Source organism: Marmota marmota, unplaced genomic scaffold, assembly GCF_001458135.2.
Source record: "Marmota marmota marmota unplaced genomic scaffold, marMar, whole genome shotgun sequence".
NCBI classification, from domain to species: Eukaryota; Metazoa; Chordata; class Mammalia; order Rodentia; family Sciuridae; genus Marmota; species Marmota marmota.
Genome location: NW_026000153.1, coordinates 19671914 through 19692353, shown reverse-complemented (window position 1 = coordinate 19692353; position 20440 = coordinate 19671914). Strand labels below are relative to the sequence as shown.

The 20440-nt window shown below is 44.9% G+C and overlaps 1 protein-coding gene across 15 annotated transcripts in view; it reads left to right on the top strand.

The window, feature by feature from the left end:
- Nucleotides 1-20440, top strand: part of Camk2b (calcium/calmodulin dependent protein kinase II beta) — a 139809-nt gene that overhangs the window by 66596 nt on the left and 52773 nt on the right. For 14 of the 15 annotated variants that reach the window (XM_048786530.1, XM_048786538.1, XM_048786528.1 and 11 more), the window contains exon 2: nt 17413-17507. In XM_048786530.1, the coding sequence (XP_048642487.1) occupies nt 17413-17507 (95 nt within the window). Of the gene's footprint in view, nt 1-16922; nt 16944-17412; nt 17508-20440 lie in introns of those variants that run through there. The other variant, XM_048786525.1, reaches the window with a different exon arrangement.

Below are 20440 nucleotides of genomic sequence, written 5' to 3'. Positions count from 1 at the left end.
TAAGTCCTACTTATCAGTTTTGTCTTTGGGTGTTATACCTAAGAGTCATCATTTAACCCAGATTATCTAGATTTTCTTTATGTTACTTTTTAGGAATTTTATGATTTTGCATTTTACATTTAGGTCTATAATCCATTTTGAATTAATTTTTGTAAATGGCATAAGATCTGTGTCTAAATCCATTTTCTTTCACCTGGATGTTCAGTTGTTTCAGTGCCATTGTTGATAAGACTGTCCTTTCTCTATCTGACCTCCAAAGATCTCAGATTTTATTCTTTTCTTTCAATATTGTGTTGACCATTCTCTGTCTTTATTCTCCCCATATAAACTTCAGAATAAGTTTGTCTATATTCACAAAATAACTTATTGGGATTGCCTTTAATTTATAGATAAAGTTGGGGAAGAACTGACATCCTGACCATAGTGAAGCTTCTATCCATGTACATGGAATATCTCGTCATTTATTTGGTTATTTTATTTCTTTCATCAGAGTTTTATAGTTTTCCTTATAGATCTTGTACATATTTTGTTGGATTTAAATGTAAATATTTTACCCTTGTAAAACTAATAAAATGGTATTGTGCTTTTAATTTCAAATTCCAATTGTTCTTGCTGGCATATGAGAAAACAGCTGACTTTTTAATATTAATCTATATGCTACAACCATATTGTAATCACTTAGTTCCAGAGGGATTTTTGTTGATTTTTCTTGAGATTTTTCTACATAGATACATCATTTGCAAACAAAGACAGTTTTATTTTTTCCTTTTCCATCAGTATACTTTTTGTTTCTTTTTCCTTGTCTTATTACATAGGGTAAGACATCCAGTAAGAGGTTGAGTCATGGTGTTAAAACAGACATCCTTAGCTCTTGATCTTGGTGGGAAGTTTCTCACTTTTAAGTATGATGTAAAATGCAGGTCTTCATAGACTTTTTAAAAAATCAATTTGAGGAAGTTCTACTCTTCCTAGTTTGCTGAGAGGGGTTTTAATGTTTTTGTTGTTGTTGTTGTTTCTTGTGCTTTTTAAAAAAATTCCAAATGGTTGTTGATTTTGTTAAATGTACATCTATTTGTACAATCAAGTGATATTTCTTCTTCAGGTTGTTAGTGTAAAGGGTTATATTAATTGATTTTCTAACCAGGCTTGCATACCTGAGATACATACCACTTGTTTATGGCTTGTAATTTTTTACATAAATTGTTGGATTCAATATGGAAATATTTTGTTGAGGATTTTTGCTTCTGTGTTCATAAGAGATATTGATCTGCAGATTTCTTCTTCTTCCTCCTTCTCCTCTTCTTCTTTTTTGGTAATATTTGTCTGGTTTTGGAATTAGGATGAGTCTGGCCTTGTAGAAAAAATTAGGAAGTATTTCCTTTATGACTGTTTTGTGGAAGAGATTTTAGAGAATTGATAAAATTTCTTTCTTAAATGTTTGTTATTATTCACCAGTGAACCCTTCTGGGCCTGGTGCTTTGTGTTTTAAAAGGTTTTTAAATATTCATTAATTCATTGAGGCCTATTCAGAACATCTATCTCCCCTTGTATGAATTTTGATTGATTACATCTTTCAAGAAATTGGTCCATTTCATCTAAGGTTATCAAATTAATGGCCATAAAATTTTTCATGGTATTCTTAATTATCCTCTTAATCTCTATGGGATGAGCAATGATGGCCCCACTTTTATTTCAGTTGTTAATACTTTGTGTCTTCTCTTTTTTCCTTGTTATCCTGCTAGCAGTTTTTAAAATTTTTATTGATTTTTTTTTCTTCAAAGAACCAGCTTTTGGCTCTGTAAATTTTCTGTATTGATTTCCTGTTTGCATTTTATTGATTTCTACTCTAGTTATTATTCTTTTCTTCTGCTTATGTTGTATTTAATTCTCTTTCTAGTTTCTTAAGGTGGAGGTTTAGATTATGTATCCTAGATTTTTCTTCTTTTCTACTATATGCATTTGATACTTTAAATTTCCTCTACTACTTTCACTGCATTCAATAAATTTTGATAAATATTTTTTTCATTATTTTGTTCAAATTGTTTTTAAAATTTTACCTTTAGATTTTTTCTTTGTCCATGTGGCATTTAAAGATTTGGTGTTTAATATCCTTGTATATGGAGTTTTTCCTGCTATCTTTCTATTAATTTCTAGTTTAATTCCATTGTAGTCTGAGAGCAATCATTATATGATTTCTTTTCTTTCAAGTTTAAGGTATGTTTATGGACCAGGAGATGGTCTGTCTTGGTGAATATTCCATGGGAACTTGAGAAGAGTGTGTGTTGGTTCTGCTATTGCCAGATAAGGTAATCTGTGCCTAGATGTCTTTTTTATCCTTCTGATTGATAGTGCTGTCCCAATCAACTATGTTCTTCCTGTTTTTTTACTTGTAGGGTCTATCCCTTTCTGATAGAAGATGTTGAATTTTCTAGCTACGATAGTGGTCTCTTCTAATTCTAATTTCTGTTCTGTCAGTTTTTACCTTATATATTTTGATGCTTTATTGTTAGGTGTGTACATGCTTAGGATTATTAGGTCTGGAAAATTGACTTCTTTATTATTATACAATGTCCCTCTTTATCCCTCACAATTTCCCTTGTTCTGAAATCTTTTCTGAAATTTAATATAACTACTCCAGCTTTATTTCAGTGAGTGTTAGTATGATATATCTTTCTCTGTTCACCTAGTTTTATAAAGTTATGTTAAACATACAGACATAAAATTTACAATCTTAACCATTAAAAAGCCAATATTTAACATTTTCACCACTGAAAAACTAATATAGTTAACATTTAAGTGTTTAAGCTGCACCAAACTGTGCGTTGTTTTTTGACTTTCACAAAAGCTCTAAGAAGTACTATTTTCACCTCCATTTACAGATGAGAATTTTTCTCAGGATCATATAATTAGTAAATGGCAGAGTCCAGGAAAAAAAAAATAATGCCAGATGTAGGCTGGGGTATACCTCAGTGGTAGAACACTTGCCTAGTTCTATCCCCTGTATCACTTGGGGGTGGAGGAAGAATTGTCAGAAGATATTGGCTATACAAGCTATTTTTTAAAAATTTGTATGAATAATTCACTTTGAGTAGTACCCATATCTTTATTTTTAATCTCTTTGTGTCTTTATGGTTAAAGTGGGTTTCTTATAGACAGCATATAGTTGGGTCTTATTTTTTTAATCCAGTCTAGTCTCTGTTTTTTAACTGATGTATTAAAACACATTGACATTTAAAGTTATTATTAATGTAGTTGGATTAATAGCATCATATTTTTACTGCAGTGGAATTAAACTAGAATGCAGTGAGGAAATAAATGAAATCAGTACAAATTATTTATATGGCTAATCAAAATTCTTATTTATTGTATATCATATACTTTAAAAATTTACCATTCTAATCAATTAAGTGTATAGTTCACAGGCACTAAATACATTCACATTGTTGTTCTACTGTCAAAACCGTTCAAGACAAAAATTTTTGTATCTTCTTCAACAGAAACCCTGTACCCACTATACACTCACTATGCATTTTCTTCTTCAGGCCCTGGTAACATTTCCTCTACCTTCTCTCCATGAATTTGTCTATTCTAGGTACTAAGAGGGATCATGAAGTATTTATTCTTTATGACTGGTTTATTTCATTTAGCTTAATGTCTTTAAAGTTCATCCATGTTGTAACATGTATCAGGATTTCCTTCCTTTTTGAGGCTGAATAATATCTCATTGTATGTATATATACCACACTATGTTGATTCACTCTCTCCTCAATGGACATATGGGTTACTTCTACCTTTTAGCAATTGTGGATACTGCTGCTGTGAATATAGATAGATCTGTTAGTCCTTGCTTTCAGTTCTTTTGGCTCCACCTATGAGTGGAATTGCTGGATCATATGGTAATTCTATGTTTGACTTTTTGAGGAACTGCCAGACTGTTTTCACAGTGGCTGCACCATTTTACATTCTCACCAGCCATGCACAAGGGTTCCAAGTTCTCTACGTCCTCACCAACACTTGTTTTCAGTTTCTTTTTCTTTTTTTTTTCAGTTAAAGATTTTTTTTTTTTTAGTAGTCATCCTAATGAATGTAAAGTGGTATCTCACTATGATTTTGATTTAATTTCCCTCATGGCTAGTAATGTTGAACATCTTTTCATGTGCTTATTGGCCATTTGCATATCTTCTTTGGAGAAAAGTCTATTCAAATTCTTTGCTTATTTTTAGAATTGGCTTTTTAAGGTTTTGTTGTTGACTTTTAAGTGTTCTCCTATATTTATCCCTTATCAGATACATGAATTGCAAATATTGTCTCCTATCCTGTGGATTGCCTTTTTACTCTCTTGATTATGTTCTTTGGCTGGGCACAGTGGTGCATGCCCTCAATCCCAGTGTCTTGAGAGGCTGAGGCAGGAGCCTGGCAAGTTTGAGGCCGGCCTCAGCAACTTAGCAAGACTCTCTCTTAAAGTAAAACATCAAAAGGATTAGGGATGTGGGTCAGTGGTAAAGTGCCCCTGTGTTCAATTCCCCATACCTTAAATAAATAATTAAAGTAAATTAAAAATAAATTACAAAGAAAAAATTAAAAAGATAGTGTCCTTTGATGCACAAAATTTGTATTTTTTGGTGGAGTCCAGTTTAATCTATTTTTGTTGTTGTTGTTGCTTGCATTTTTTGGTATCATATCTAGAAATCATTGCCAAAGCTAATGTCATGAAGATTTCCACCTATGTTTTATTCTAGATGTTTTATAATTTTATGTCTTAAATTTAGGTCTTTGATCCATTTTGAGTTAATTTTTAATTGTGGTGTAAGAGGCCCATATTGTATGTCAATATTAGCACCAGTTGTTGATAACACTCTATGGTTTTGGCCCCCTTGTTGAAAATCAGTGGGACATGTATGGGAAGGTTTATTTCTTGGCTTTGTAGTTTACCTTTGTTTTTTGTTTTTCAGTGCTGGGGATCAAACTCAGCATGGTAGGCAAGTGCTCTACTGCTATACCCCCAATTTAAGGTTCTATTTTATTCTGTTGGTCTGTTTCTTTGTTCTTATGCTAGTACCATGCTGTTTTGATTACTGTAGTTTTGTAGTAGGTTTTTGAAATCCGGAAATGTGAAACTTTCAACTTTGTTTTTCTTTTATTTAAGATTATTTTGGCTTTTAGGTTTCCCTTGGGATTCCATATGAATTTGGAGTAGATTTTTCTATTGTGGGGAGAAGCTGTTGGGATTTTGACAGGAATGACATTTAATTTGTAGATTATTTTGAGTAGTACTCATGTCTTTTTACTCCTAATCTGATTTCTTATAGATAGCATGTAGTAATTTTTTTTAATATTTATTTTTTAGTTTTAGGTGGACACAATATCTTTGTTTTTTATTTTTATGTGGTGTTGAGGATTGAACCCAGCGCCCCGCGCATGCCAGGCAAGCACGCTACCGCTTGAGCCACATCCCCAGCCTGTAGTTGTTTTTTTTTTTTTTGATCCAATTCCATCTGTCTTACTTGGTGTGTATAAACTTATTGACATTCAAAATGATTATTGATATAGCTGGATTAATAGCCACCATATTTGTCATGATTTTCTATTTGATTCCCCCTTTTTAAGTTTCCCATCATTTTTCTGACTTCTGTGGCTTAATTGAGCATTGTATATGATTCTATTTCCTCTCCACCATTCCCCCTCTCTTAACATATCAATAATTCTTTGCCTTCTCTTCAACCTTTTTGAGGTTGCCTTAGAGTTTGTAATATACATTCGCAACTAATACGTTTACAACTAATCCAAGTCCACTCTAAATACTATGCTATGGAACAGGTACTGAAGTAGTACAATAATCTCTAGCAGAGCATTGATAACTCCTTCCTCCCATTCTTTGCATGCTCTCACTTATCCAGAGGTTATGATCATGAAAAACATTGCTGCTATTATTATTTTGAATATGCTGTTATCTGTTAAATCATTAATAATAAGGGAAAGGATTTTATACCACCTTTGCTTATTGCTTCTCTCCCTTCCCCTTTATGTAGATCCAGGTTTCTGACATGTCACTTAAAAAAAATATTTTGTTTTAGTTGTAGTTGGACACAATACCTTTATTTTATTTCCATGAGGATCGAACCCAGTGCCCCGCACATGCTAGTCAAGCGTTCTACTGCTGAACGGTAACCTCAGCCCCACTGACATGTCATTTTTAATCTTTCTGAAGAATTTCTTTTAACATTTCTTTCAAGGCAAGTTTACTGTTGACCCAGTCACTCAATTTTTGTTTGAGAACATCTTTATTTCTTATTTACTTTTGGAGGATAATTTCTCTGGATACTAGATTCTAGACTGATAGTTCTTTTATTTTTTCCTCAACACAAGACAAAAAGATTACATACATTTTATTTTGCTATCATTTGCTTGTTTTCTGAGAAAGCTGATATAATTCTTACTGTTTCCCATGTATATGTAATTTTAAAAAAATTCTGGCTTCTTTCAAGATCTCTTTGTCTTTTACTCTCTGCAGTTTGAATATAATAGGCCTAGGTATAGTTTTTTAGGTATTTGTTCTGCTTGGTATGCTCAGAGCTTCTTAAATTCATGGGTTGGTGTGTGTCTTTAATTTTGGAAAATTTTCAGTCATTAGTTCAAATATTTCTTCCCCTGCGCATGTGTGTGTGGTACTAGGAATGACCCCAAAGGCACTTTACCACTGAGCTACATCCTCAGTCCCATTTATTTTTTACTTTGAGAAAAGGGTTTCGGTAAGTTGAAGAGGCTTGCCTCCAGCTTGCAATCCTCCTACCTCAGCCTTCTGAGTAGAGAGCACTTGGCATATAAATTGTAGTTCTTTCAAATTCCCAGTCTGATAGTTCCACCATCTCTGCTCTATCTGAGTGTGTTTCTGGTGCTTGCCCTTATCTCTGAACTGTGTTCTTTTCCTTTATGTATGCCCTCTAGATTTTTATTGAAAGCTGGATGTGATGTGTGTTAGGTAGAAGCAATTGGATGAATAGGACTTTAGAGAAGTGGTAGAAGAGGAAGCATTCTAGAGTTCAGTGGTCAGGTCTTAATATTTTAGTGAGCCTGTGCCCCCTAGGCCATGACCTTCACACCTGCTTCTCAGTCTCTCGCTTCCACCTCTTCAGGGATACAGGAGGTCCAGAAGGGGTTGAAGGTGGATATTTCCCTTAACTCTCATTAACCAGTTTCCCCTGAGGGCAGGCTGTGTTCAGAAGAACAGAATGCTCTGGGATAGTCCTGGGGGGTTTCCTCCAATCTTTACAGTGAAAACCTGGTAGGGCTTTTGTAGGCAAAATTCAGGCACCCAGGTTTTTTTTTTTTTTTTTTTTTTAAGAGAGGGAGAGAGAGAGAGAGAGAGAGAGAGAGAGAGAGAGAGAATTTTTTAATATTTATTTTTCAGTTTTCGGTGGACACAACATCTTTATTTATTCTTATGTGGTGCTGAGGATCAAACCCAGTGCCCCGCGCATGCCAGGCAAGCGTGCTACCGCTTGAGCCACATCCCCAGCCCGGCACCCAGGATTTTAACCCCCAGGCTTGTCCATACTGAGCTTCCAGCAGTTCATCAGTCATAGTACAGGTTTCCTACCCCAGCACTGGTTCCCGGAGAGGTCTCTGCTTTGATAAGTTGTGATTCTCTGTATCTGTCTCTCCAATTTAGGGGATGGCAGTTTATCTGTTTTCTCAATTCTTTAATGGATCCAAGAAGGGTTGTGGATTTTCAGTGTGTTCATCTTTTTGTCTATGAGGGCAGAAGTGACAACTTCCAGGCATTTAAAAAAAAATCTATTCATGACTTATTTTTCAGCATGCTTTGAGGTAGGCCCCTGTTATGTTATCTCATCAAGCCTGTGAGATATATATCATAAATCCATTTTGAAATAGTCACCAAATTGCAACTCCAGCATTCACTTTGGGTCCTCCTGACTCAAAGCTGCCCTTCTCTCTACTCTCAGTTTCTCTGGGTCCAAGAATCATGGGCTTGATCTTCTTTCCTTGATGTCCCACATCACTGGTGGGACAGAAAGTACATCCTGGGTAGATCCACTGGGGAAGATCTACCATCCATGTCTGCAGAATCCCATCTGCTAACTGTCACCTCCACCTGGATCTGACCCTGCTCCTCCCAGGGACCTGTCTGACCCTGTGTTGGGAGAGGTGGGTACACAACTATGGTGTCCTAGGAAGGTTCTATAGGATCCTGGAGAAGCCAGTACCTCCCAAATATTTGCTATAAGAGGATATGCTCTACAGTGCTAGGCTGAGCCATGGCTGAGGTGCCAGGGAGGTGAGGGTGTCATCCTTGGGTACACTTTTTAGGAGTGTGAAAACAGATATGTGTTTCTTACTGCTCCTGCAAAGGGGGCCATGGGACCTGTGGAATGAGCTAGGACCAGGGAAGTAATCTCAAAGCTTACAGCAGAGAAGTTGCCACCAGATGGGTTTGAGTTGTGAAGTGCCAGTTGCCAAAGTCAAGGGTAGATTCCCAGATCACCTTGCTGCCCACCGCCCCCCCTCGGGAGGAGAGAGGAGCAGAGGGCTAAGAGGTGGGACTTACACAGGTTGTGAGGGGCTGGAAGACAAGTCTATTGATTTGTGGATCTTTCTAGACCAGGGATAGAGTTTGCATAGCCCACAGTGCCCTTCCAGTACCGAGGACAGACATTGCTAATCAATCATTGTATATTCATACAGCTGTACTCTAGGGTTCCATCTGCTCCTTAGCAGATGTTGCCAAGTGCTTTCTGCAGCCAGTCCTGGGCTTGTCATTGGGACAGAGGAGGGAGCAGTCAGTGACCAGTGATTCATTTCATAGCCCTCTTGCTGTCCATGCATGCCTCTCCCAGCAGTCTTTCACAGTGGGAGCAGCCCAGGATGCCTGTGTCCTGGTTCCTACCCTTTGCCCTATCCCTCCTATCCCCTCTGTGAGAAGCAGACAGAAGCCTTCTATATGGGCCCATGGGGTTAAGGGCTTTGGTGGGGAGGACCCAGGAAGAAAGGCAGAGACTGGGGGTCACATTCCTCAGAGAAGGACCTGGGCATATGGGGTGCTGGGTGAAAAGATCACAGGAGCCCATCAGACCCAGCCCAGACCTGCTGTTATCCATCTTCTTGTTCTATTGGCTTTGTTGCCTTGAGCTCTCTAGGATGACCAGATAGTCCTGTTGTGTCAGAGAGAGGTGGTGATCCAGGTGTTTTGAGGATTGGGACCTGTGAAGTTGAAATCTAGCACAGTGTTATGGAAACAGGTCAACATCATACTCTTCCCACATCCTGTCCAGAACTGTCAGTGGAGAGAAAACCCTGCAGACACCATTACGTGGCTGAGTAAAAATGATGGCACCTTCACTCACGGTGAAAAGGTTCCTGTGTGTGGCCATTTACAAATGTGCCTCATCAGGCAAACAAGGAACAACCTCCGCTTCATTTAAAGCATTGTCAGAAGTGTGAAGAAAATAGTAGTCTCCAAATACACTTTCTTGCTTCATCCAGATGACATCCAGCCACTCAGGGTAGGGAGGTGAGGATGCAGAACAGGATGTGGGGCCTGGAGGGTCTGAGGTTTTGCAGCACTGAAGTGTGAGGCTTCTGTACCTGTGGGGGAAGGACTCCATGCAGTGAAGGAGGGGGGGAGGTCCTCAGGAATCCCCAGTGATAGGAAGCCAGAGGTGGTGGGGCCCCACAGGCTCAGCCCTGCCCTGTTGAGAAGGCAGAAAGAAGAAGGAACCCCACTGAGGCTGTCTTGGTCTGAGATGTGTACACAGTGACCCCAAGAAGAGCAGTTGTAGTTCCAAGATAGGTCTGTTGAGTTTGGGTTTGTCCTCAAGTGGACAGATGGGTAGCATTTCCCTAACATGCTCATCCTCAGAAGCATTTGCTGTGGGCTTCTGTGGGTCACAGGAGGCTTTAGAAAGGGGTTGGTTTTCAGTCTTAAGAATGTTCTGTCCTCTGGAGCCTTTTGTGAATAAAGATTTCTGTGGTCAAATAGGTTAGGGAACGTTTGCTTCTCTCACTCCCTCTTTTGAGACTCAGTACCACACTAAAGGCCCTGAGAAGTCCTGATGTGAAAAAGGAAGGAAGGAAACTGCTGGTTCCCTTTTTCTTTGTTCACGAAACCCCTTTTGTACCTAACATCTGTCAACATCCAATGGTGCAAATATTTGGGGAATATAATGCAGGGAATTGTTCCCTACTGCACTCAGTGGCAGATTCTGCAAGGCAGAATTGGGGGTCAGCATGTGTTATGGCTGAATTGTGTCCCCTCTAAACTTATATGTTGAAACCCTAACCCTTAGTACCTCAGAAGGTGATATTATTTGGAAATTTGGTAATTGCAGATGTATATTAATCAGGTTAGGGTGAGGTTATACTGGCCATAAGTTTGGTAATAAAAAGGGAAAAAATTTACACAGAGACACACAGTGGACACCATGTGATCTGCGTGCCAAGAAACAGAGGAGCCCTGGCCCAGAGAAGGAGAGAGCTTTGAGGAACCTTTGCAGGGCTATATGAGCCACCAGGATTTCCAGGGAAGACCTCTGAAAGGCCAAGGTTGGAACACTGGGCAGTGGAGAGAATGGCTTTCCATTGCTGGTGTTGTAAATTGTTGTAAAATCAACGGTGAGTGTACCTTGGAAATGAATCCTGTAGAAACAACTGAACCACTCATGGCAGGCCGTTTATGAGACAGCAAATTGGAAGCATGGCAAATGCCTGGCAGTCTCAGAAGTATCGACTGGAAGGAATGTTCTCCACTACCAAGATGAGGAAGGGATTTCGGTCAAAACATGGGAATCATGTGTGTGATGTTGAATATAAAAAGCAAAAACAAAATTGGAATCAATGATAAAACAGTGGTTGGATGCCGGCCGAGACCACAGGGAGTTTGAGTGCTCACACAGAATTCAGTGCTGTCCAGCCGCTCATCTCCAGCTGGGCTACCTCAAGACCATTTTTCAGAACCCAGGATATGTGGGCACTCGGCAGCCTGTGAGTGCAGCTTGCTCTTTGCCATCCTGGGGGTGGGTGATGGGCAGTGTCTGTCTCCCTGTGGCATGTCCCTCCTGTCCTGGGGGCCTCCAGCTCCTGCCTGGTGTGACACACATTTACATGAAATGCTTTTGTCATCTGGTCAACACCAGGTCAGGGGGACTGTGGAGGTTAAACACTGGAGGGCATCCGGAGGGCCTCCTCCGGGCGGAGCAGTGCACAGGTCTGATCATCTGTTAAAGATTTGCTAAAGGTGTGGAGAAATAATGAAGGGGAAAGCAGAAAAATAGAGACGAGCTGCTCCTAAATGTGTAAAAAGACACCTCCCCACGGTGTAAGAGCTGCACACCTGCACAAATAACATCCGTGCAGCTGCACCAACAGCGTTTCAGGTTAGGGATTTGACAGTGACTTCAACATATTCTGAAACGATCCTGTGTACTCCATTGTAGACGCTGTAAGCAGAGAAATACATAAAAGAAAACAACACCACAGTAATCTCAACACTCTGCTTCATATAGAAGTGATTATTTCCACCAAGCTGATTAGATCAGTACTAAAATACAAAAGGGCTGGGCACAATGGGGCACGCCTGTCATCTTAGCTATGTGGGAGGGGGATCCAGTTGGCCCAGGAGATCAAAGCCAACACTGTGAGACCCCCATCTCAAATAAAATAAGTGAATAAAATAAATATAAAAGGCCACCCCTCCTTTGCCTCCCAGAGCTCATTGTAATTGAAGGTAGGGACTTTTTTTGTAAGCCAGAACACAATTAAATAGCAACTTGATTAATTTTTTTTATGTGCAGGCCCTCTGTGTGGTCATGGACCTGCACCTGCTGGATTGGCCCTGGCTCCAGTCCCTATCGACACAGCCCATTTGGGGCTGACCAGGCTGGGAGATTGGACCTGGATGACCTGAGGCTACTTTCAGAACAGCTATTTAGTAATTTACAGCAGGAAATAAAACTGTTGTCCGCTCAGCCTATTAAAAAAAAAAATCGGCCAGTCTGCCAGATAGGATCTGCCAGGGTTTGGGGAGAGCTGTGCTTCTTCCTGGGGGAACAGCCCTGACTCTCCTGAGTCCTTACACAGAAAATCCAAATGGGAAATGTCCATTTACAAAATAGGTCAACAGGGTTGGATATTTGCTTTTACACAAGATTCTTGGGCATCTTTTTGCTATAAAATAAGAATCCCTGGAATGTGCAGTAGCCTTTCTGTAGACAGACAGGGTCTCTGACTCATCCCTGGGCTGTTGCTGTGATTGGCCTCTGGGAGCATGTGAAATGCCCGCACTGCCACTGCGTTGTCAAGCAACCAAAGGCGTTTGTGGGAGAAGGTCGAAGTCCGGTTGTCAGGTTTAGTTACGCAAATAGTTAGCAGCCCTGGCAGGAAGCTGGTGATTACCCTGGACAGGCCAGCAGAGGCCCAGCATGGAGGGAGGAAAGCCCAGAGTACACAGGGAGAAAACTGGGGGGGTGTGTGTGTGGACGTGGGGCTGGGGGAAGCCAAGAGGGGAGCAGGGGAGAGAAGCTGCTGTGACTCTGAAATTTCCACCAGGAAGATAGAATCCAAGTATTGAGGCAGCTGAGAGTACCCTTTGATTCAGCTTTCCTGAGCACTGCTGTGCAGGAGCTCTGAAGCCTGATGTGGGGATCGCAGAGCCTGGTCCCCGTCCATACCACCCTGGGAACAGAGTTGTGTTGTCAGTTCTTTCTGGGTGCCAGAAAGTGCCTTCTCCATGGATCGCCTTGTTTAATAAGGAGCATTATCATCTCCCTCACTGACAAAAATCCCCAGCCCGTGATGCAGCTGGGGAGGGGACCTGAGCAGGGTCTGCATGGCCATCGGGGACAGAAGGTATCATTATGGTGTCTTAACTAGCACTCCAAGAGCCAACAATCAGGGTAACCCTAGCTTCACTAGAAAGTTGGGCATGGGAGGGTCCACGAGAAGCTGTTTTGCAGACCCTGCTATGGTCACAGGAGAGATTCAGAACGTTCCTGTCTCTGCTATTTCAGCCCAGCAGTGGCCATGCTGCTCAAGGACATTTCCCTCCAGTTCACCTTGGAAAGATGTGGGTGTGACCAGGCAGTGGAGCAAGGGGGCCGGGAGCCTGGATGGCAGGACAAGGTTGCAGTGTGGCTAGCAAGGTCCAATGGAGGGCTGAGAGGGCCACAAAGCCACATGTCAGGGAGCTCTGAGGGGGCCAGTGGGAGCCACAGAGAGCAGCAGGTGGCAGGTTCCTTGTAGTTTCTGGTTTGGGGGCAGCTCAGAGTCAGGGCTAAGCAGAGGCCATTTTCTACCTCTGAGGAGCAGTAGGGCTGGGGATAGTAGCTGGGATGAGCTGTCTGTCATATGGTGGGAGGAGCCAGTGAGATTCCAGGAGAAGATAGGCACAGATGGGGTCCTGTGAAAATGTCCATTCCCTGACCCTTCCTCACCATGCACTCATGTAGTCTGTGCCGTATAGCCAGCTGGAAAGACCTGGTGCTCTCCTGACAGGGCCCCTTTTCTTGGGTAAAGAGATTTTTACCTCCAGCAATGAAGCAGGTAGCGAGTGCCCGCAGCTCACAGAAACGGGCCGTGCAGTTCCAGGGCTCCATTCCTGCGCAGAATTAATTCTTCTCTCTCAGGGCCCGTTTCCCTGGTACTGTTGATCCCACTGCAAATGAGAAAGTGTTTTGAGCCTTCAGCAAGGGAAAGACTCAAAGAGTATTTTCTTGTTTTAATTAGCTTTATTTGATTTTAAAAGCCCCATAACGCACTTGGTACCTGGGGGCCTCATGATCCGAATGAGTTATTCAAATCACTTCCTAGTAAGTTCAGTGGCAGGTGTCCCATGCCAGGCATCTCACAAGTGACCTTGATGTTCAGATGAAGTTCACAGCCAGTCTCTAGCAGGAGTGTTGACAGGGAGACCCTCCCGCCTACTTGCTTCTGGACCTTCTTCCTGCCTTGGCACCATTTCTTTCTCCTCTGCCACAAGCCACTGCCTGTCCTGCTCACCTGCAGTTCTGGATGAGCAGAGGGGGCTTCAGGCCTATTTATGTGTGGGGGTTCCCCTAGACGCTTAGTTCTGTTTACTCTGGGTCTGACCCTTTGCCTATGTGGCCTCTGTCCCAGAGATGCTTGTCTACCCACAAGGGAGGCCTTGGTGGTGGTGGGAGGGGGAGGTCTCTTGTTGGACAGCTGTAGGTGTTCCCTTCCTGTTTCACTACTCTAGTGGGGCCCACTTCCTGCTGGGGGTTCTAGAAGTCTCCCTCCTGTTGGCCACTCTAGGGGTCCCCTTCTTCCTGCCCTCTCTCCACGGACTAGCCCAATCTCTCCCTGTCCCTGGCTTTTTAGCAGCCACTGCACCACTGGGCTGGACAAAGCTGAGGCCTAGCAGCTCCACTCTCCGCTCCAGCCTGCGTGTGCTGCTTTCTGTTAGTTCTGATTCCTGTATCAACAGGTGACACCATGCCTAAAACCAGGATCAGGGTAGGCAGGACAGAGGCCCTGCCATAGAAAGCCACAGTGGGGAGGGGGTAGAAACAGACAGATAAATAATTATAATAATGTGGAGAAACTGACCTGAGACCCATGTGAAGGGTAATAATCAGAGAAGACCAAGCTGTCAGAATTGGGCCATGAAGGATGTAGAGGAGTTGGACTGCGGTGGCAGGGACAGGCTTACAGTACAGACCCAGAGTCTTCGTGTTCCCTTTCCATGATTACAAGAAAGGATGGCGATGGCATTGGCCTCCCTGTTCTGGAGGTATCTAAGATGGCAATGCTCCCAGCTGTAACCTGCGTGGCACATGCTGAATGTATTTGTGGCCACTTCCAGGGGGACTTCTTGTGATAGGGTAGTACCTGGCAGGTGACAGAGCCACTGAGAAAGGAAGGGGGGTGGGGCATGCACCTACTGGCCAAGTGCCTGTGGTGGGCTGGAGGGATGGAGGGGAAGGGAGATGGATGCTAGAGGAGAAGGAGATGGCCATTATGAGGAGAAGCCCTTTGCAGGGGTGGAAGAGGTGGGGCTGAGGAACTGGGCATAGGGAAGAGCAGCCATCCTGGGGGCTGAGCCTTCCTGTCCTCACCACCTGGCCGCCACCTTCTGTATCTGGGGCTGAGTCACTGGAATGGGGATCTGTCCTTTCTTTGGGTATTCTCCACCTCACCCTGTGGACTTGTGGCCAAGAAAGAAGGGCTTCTTCATCCCTGGCTCTTCCTGTTGAGCATCTGCTGAACAGCAGGTGTTTTGCCTGCTGCCTTCCCTCTCACATGGCTGTGCAGCTGGTACCCCCAACCTAGATGCCTCCTGGTCCCCAGCGTACCTTTCTCCCTCCCTGTGGCAACTGCAACTATCCCTGTTCACCTTTCCCGGTCCGTGACTATCCTAGACCCTGGCTGACAGTGCAGGGGCAGCTCCAGAGCCATCTACAGAGCTGAAAAGCGGTGTCTGACCTGGGGAGGGCCACCTGAACAGTACCCTGAACCATCCATCTGCTGTAGGATCTTGGTCATTTCATGCGTGACCACTCTTCTGCTGCAGAAGAGTTGTGACTTGCAGGGATTTCTGCTTGTGTCTTTACCCAGGTTGGCACAGCAACTGGGGGAAGGCTCTGCTGAAGGGAAGATGAGTGTGGACCTCCTCCCTGCTTCAGGGACAGGCTTCCCCATTTGGACCCGGTGTCCAGCATCACCTATCTGTTTCTCAGAGATGAATGTCCAGCTATGCAAACTTCCCACTGAGGGTCAGCCCACATGTGAGGTTGCATCCCTGTCACAGGGAAGCCTGGACTTCCTGCTTCCTTCAGGACCTGGCCCAGAGCTTTTAGGGGGTTTCCACAGAGCCAATACTGCAGGCACCATGCCCTCTTAGGCACTGAGTGGGGAACAGATGAGGTGGCAGCTCAGGGCCCCTAACAGAAGCTCTCAACTCTTGATGAGCAAGAAGGGAATGTGAGGGTGAGCATTGGGTGAGGTTGGAGTGGGCAACAGCCACACAGCGGCCCCAAGAGGCCTTTCTGCCCTTTTATACAGATGAGGAAACTGAGACTGAGAGCTACGTCACCCTGTGCAACCAGAAGTGATGGATAAGAATTGAGACCAGACTAGGCATGAAGCTCACGGCCTCTCCCTTCTCCACTCTCTCTCAGGACAGTGTCATGGATCAAAACATAATCCTTTCTTTACATTTTTTATAAGAAGGAATATTTTGAGAATGTAACTTACACATAAGTGAAAAAATCAAATAGAACCAAGAGGCTGCAGAGCGAGCAGCCTTCCCCACCTCCCAGCCCCTCCCGAGGTAGCCCTTGTCCCCTTTTGCAGATTGACTTTAAAAGGCGAAGATGCCACTGGGATGCCTGGGTAGTCACTAATGGGAAGGACCTGAGTCATTCTGAATGTATTCAAGGAGACATAGTGTATTCATTTACATTGTTACAAAGATTGTAGCAGAAAAAGAAAAAAAAAAGTGTTTGCTGCTTAAGAGACTTCTTTCTGGTCATGGAACCTCAATTTAGACACTGGGATTACTCAGGATGCCCAGTCCAAAGAGGGAGTGAGGTTGTGCTTTGAGTGGGGAGGCTGGGCACTTTGGGGGTATAGAGACAGAGGTCAGTGTCATAGTAGGGCTCAGTCTGGCTCTGGGCTTCCTCTCTTTCTGGGCTTCAGGTCTCTAGAAGTAGAAATTCTTCTGTGGGTCAGTTTTATGGGAAATGTCAAAGGCCTCTCTTGATGGCCACCATCATTTTAACCCACATTCCCAAGCTCTGATTCTTCAGTGTGACACCTCCAAGCTGTTGGTGTGTCAATGTCCCTGTGGTGCCCCACTCTGGACCTCCACAGCCTCTGCTCTGACACAAGGACAGTGGAATATTCCAGGGGACTCTCTCCTCTCACTTTGCAGTTTAATGATTTGCTGCTTCTCCCTCTCTCTCCAACCTTATGTGAGTCTCTGGGTCTGCACCAAATACCAATATATCTGCCCTTGGTAGCTGGCCTCTGGCCCTTTCTTTGAAAAAGAACTAACTAGGCCTTGTGCACTTGGTATAGAACACCTGAGGGTGGGAGATGGAAGGCCCGGGGGACTATCAGTTCGTCTGACCCATAAGTATATGGGGCCCCAGGATCACAGAGGAGTTGAATGGGGGCCTGGACAGCCTCCTCCCAGTGTTGTGGTGGCCCCCCTTCCCTGCAGCCTTGTCAGAGTGTTTGTCAGGCAGGAGCTGTCCGGAGGCTAGGCCCTGTCCTGCAGTACCCAGTGGTGTGGGAAGGGTCCAGGCTTCCTCCCAACACTGGCCGTCTGCCCAAGGCCTGGCTACTGGCTGGATACTGAGTGTTTATGGGCGATTAATTGGCTCTCTCTTTCTCCCTGTCTGTTTCTGTCTGTCTCTTGCCCGGTATTCTCCTCCCCAGGGGGGCTTTCTCTGTGGTCCGACGCTGCGTCAAGCTCTGCACCGGCCATGAGTATGCAGCCAAGATCATCAACACCAAGAAGCTGTCAGCCAGAGGTAGGGCCCAGGGGTGTCAGTGTGGCCATGGTTGGGCTGGGCAGGGGCTTGGGAGGGCTGTGGACAGGGCAGTGGATCCCTCCTAGGCTTGGCCAGTGTTTAGCTTGGCCTGGCCAGCAGTTTCACACATGGACGGAGCAGACTTCAGAGTTCATGGAGTAGAGGTTGTGTGTGGGGCAGGGGGTGAAGGGGTGCAGGAGTATTAAGGCCTTGAAGGCGTCTCTGGCTGAAGGATGTGGGGGTCCTCATCCTCAGGTTCAGGATGCACCTTCACTTGTTGGTTGGGTATCCCTGGAGCCCCCACGTGGCCTCCCCTTCCCAAGTCTATTTGATTTCTGTTCTCAGAGCTGGAAGGATAGATGCTCATGGTGCTAGGCACTGTAGTGCTTTTTCCCAAGGACTGTGGCCAAGGAGAAGCCAGTGACTCCAGGTGATAGATAGGGCTGCAGTCAACGTCCACCCTCTGGCTCTGTGGCCAACTTGGCATACAACAGGCAGTTTCTTAACTGAGTCTTCTGGGCAGGAGAACAGTGCATCCACTTACCCTGGGGAGAGCTCTGAAGACTGCAGGCATGGGAAGAAGGGTCTTGCCTGGTGCTGGCCGGTACAGCTCTGGTGCATCATGGGTCTCTCAAGACCTGCTGATGATGGAGCAGACAGATCTTTGTCCTCATGGGGGTGTTTTCAGGCAAGCTGACAGAAAACAAAACCAGAAGTCAGTCTACAGCAAGTTCCATGGTGATGAGGCACAGATCTGAATGGACCCCAGGTAGGGCTCTGGATAGAGTCCCCAACATGGCAGGGCAGTAGGAATGCAGGTGTGGTGGGTGGCTATCTCAGTGAGATGGCAGCACCATGTCACCCCTCCCCTCCTGGAACACTGCCAGCAGCCCTGTTGAACATCTGGACACAAATTTTGGCTACCTAGGACCAGGGGAAGCTGCTTTTGGGGTGTGGGCCTGGGTGAACCCTCTCTTAGGATTCTGCATGGGCTAGATGTGGACCACTGGCCATTGGTGAGCTCTACTGGCCTCTCTTGGGCCTGGCTTGTGGTGGGGTGGGTGGATGGGGCTGTGTTCCAGGGCCTGCGGCTGTGAGCTTCATTTTTCTCTGTCAGAACACAGAGCTGGGGCTGGGGATATGGCTCAAGTAGTAGCGCGCTCGCCTGGCATGCGGGAGGCACTGGGTTCGATCCTCAGCACCACATAAAAATAAAATAAAGATATTGTATCCACCTAAAGCTAAAAAACAAATATGAAACAAAACAAAACACAGAGCTGGTCGGGAACCTGTGATGCTCAGGGTGATCCCACAACCAGTGTGGTGCCAGTTCCTGGACTGTGGGTTTTCAGGCAACCTCCTGAGGCGAGGACACTCCCTGCTTGTCAAGGGCACCATGGAGAAGAGCTCTGTGATACAAAGCAGGCTTAGATGTGTGTGTGTACAAGTATATGTGTGCCTATATGCATGTGCACACCTGTCTCTATGTGTCTGTGTGTGCATTAGTGTGGCTGTGTGGAGCGGTATGTGCATGTGCGTGTGTGTACATAACTGTACGTATTTGTCAGCCTGTTGGAAATTGGGTGTTTTCTCCAGTGGAGCTTCCAGAATAGTTGGTCTTGCACTTAAGCTGTGAGCAGCCCAGGCACAGTGGGGACTCTGAAGGATCCTCCTAGTTCCTATGCAGGAAGATACTTCAGACACCCCAGGGGACTGCTGCAGGATGGATGAGAGTGGCCCAGGGGGCAATAGGTGAGGTGAAGGAAGTGCTTTCTGAAGGTCAGCTCTGATGCGCTCTGGACATTGTCTAAGTGTGTTAGACAACAGTGGCAACAATGTCTAAGTGTGTTAGACAATGGTGGCAACAATGCTGGCTGGGGTGCTAGGTAGGCAGATGTTACCAAGAGCACGTGGCTGGGAATCACTGGCTGTCAAGAGGCCTGGCCAGGGTCCTGGAGCCTCTGAGTACACAGACCTTGGGATGGGCTGTTGTGTGTAGGATACAAGATAGGGAGCATCTCTCTGCTGTCCCCTGCCCCTCTGTCTCAGGCAGGTGTGAATCAGTGTAGATTGACCCACCACTTCGTGGGGATGCTGCTAGACTGAGCCCCAGGCACAGGGATGACAAGCAAGAGTAGTAGGGAGCAGATCATGCATCAAGTGGTTGCCAAGTCATGAATGTGGGTAGTGGGGTGCTCTCTTCTGTGAGATGTAGATGGCAGGGTTGGCCTGCCCTCTGAGGGCTGGGCAGGATGGGGACCTGCACTAATATCCTAAGAAAAAGTTTAGATGAGCTGCTGGCCACTCTTAGATCTCTGTCCATCTAGGAGGGGTCCAGCAGTGGGATCCCTGAGCAGGTCTCAGCCAGAGCATACAGCTTGGAGTGGTGATGTGGGGTTTCCCTGTCCAGAGTGTCTTGGCTTTATCTTAGGCCCACATCTTGAGCTTCTGGGCAGCCCTGAGTCCTGGGACCCTGCTCCCCATTTTAGGCCAGGTGTGGAAGCCCTGGCTCCTATAGCCACCAAATGATCATGCAGAGGGATGAGCCCTCATGTCCCTTGTACCTAGCTGTGTCTTGGGGGCCTTGTTTCCTTCATCAGCAAGCATTGTATCCCCAAGCCCCTGAGCATGTGACTGTGACTCTGCCTCCATTTCAGAGTTAAGGAAGCTTCAAGTGTCCAGGGGCCTCGCTGGACTTTGGGTCTGGCAGCTACCCAGTGCAGCCACTCTGTCCCACTCCTGGAATAAAGACACCAGGCCGAGCTCATGTCTTCCAGCCTCACAGTAATGTCAAAATTAACACTTACAGAATGTTGCTGTATGCATGGTGCCAGAATTCAGGGAGCTTCCACATTCTCTGATGTTTGGTGGTCAGCATGATGGGGACACAGGTATAAAGTGTGCTTGGGGTTTCTTGTGGAAGGAGGAACATG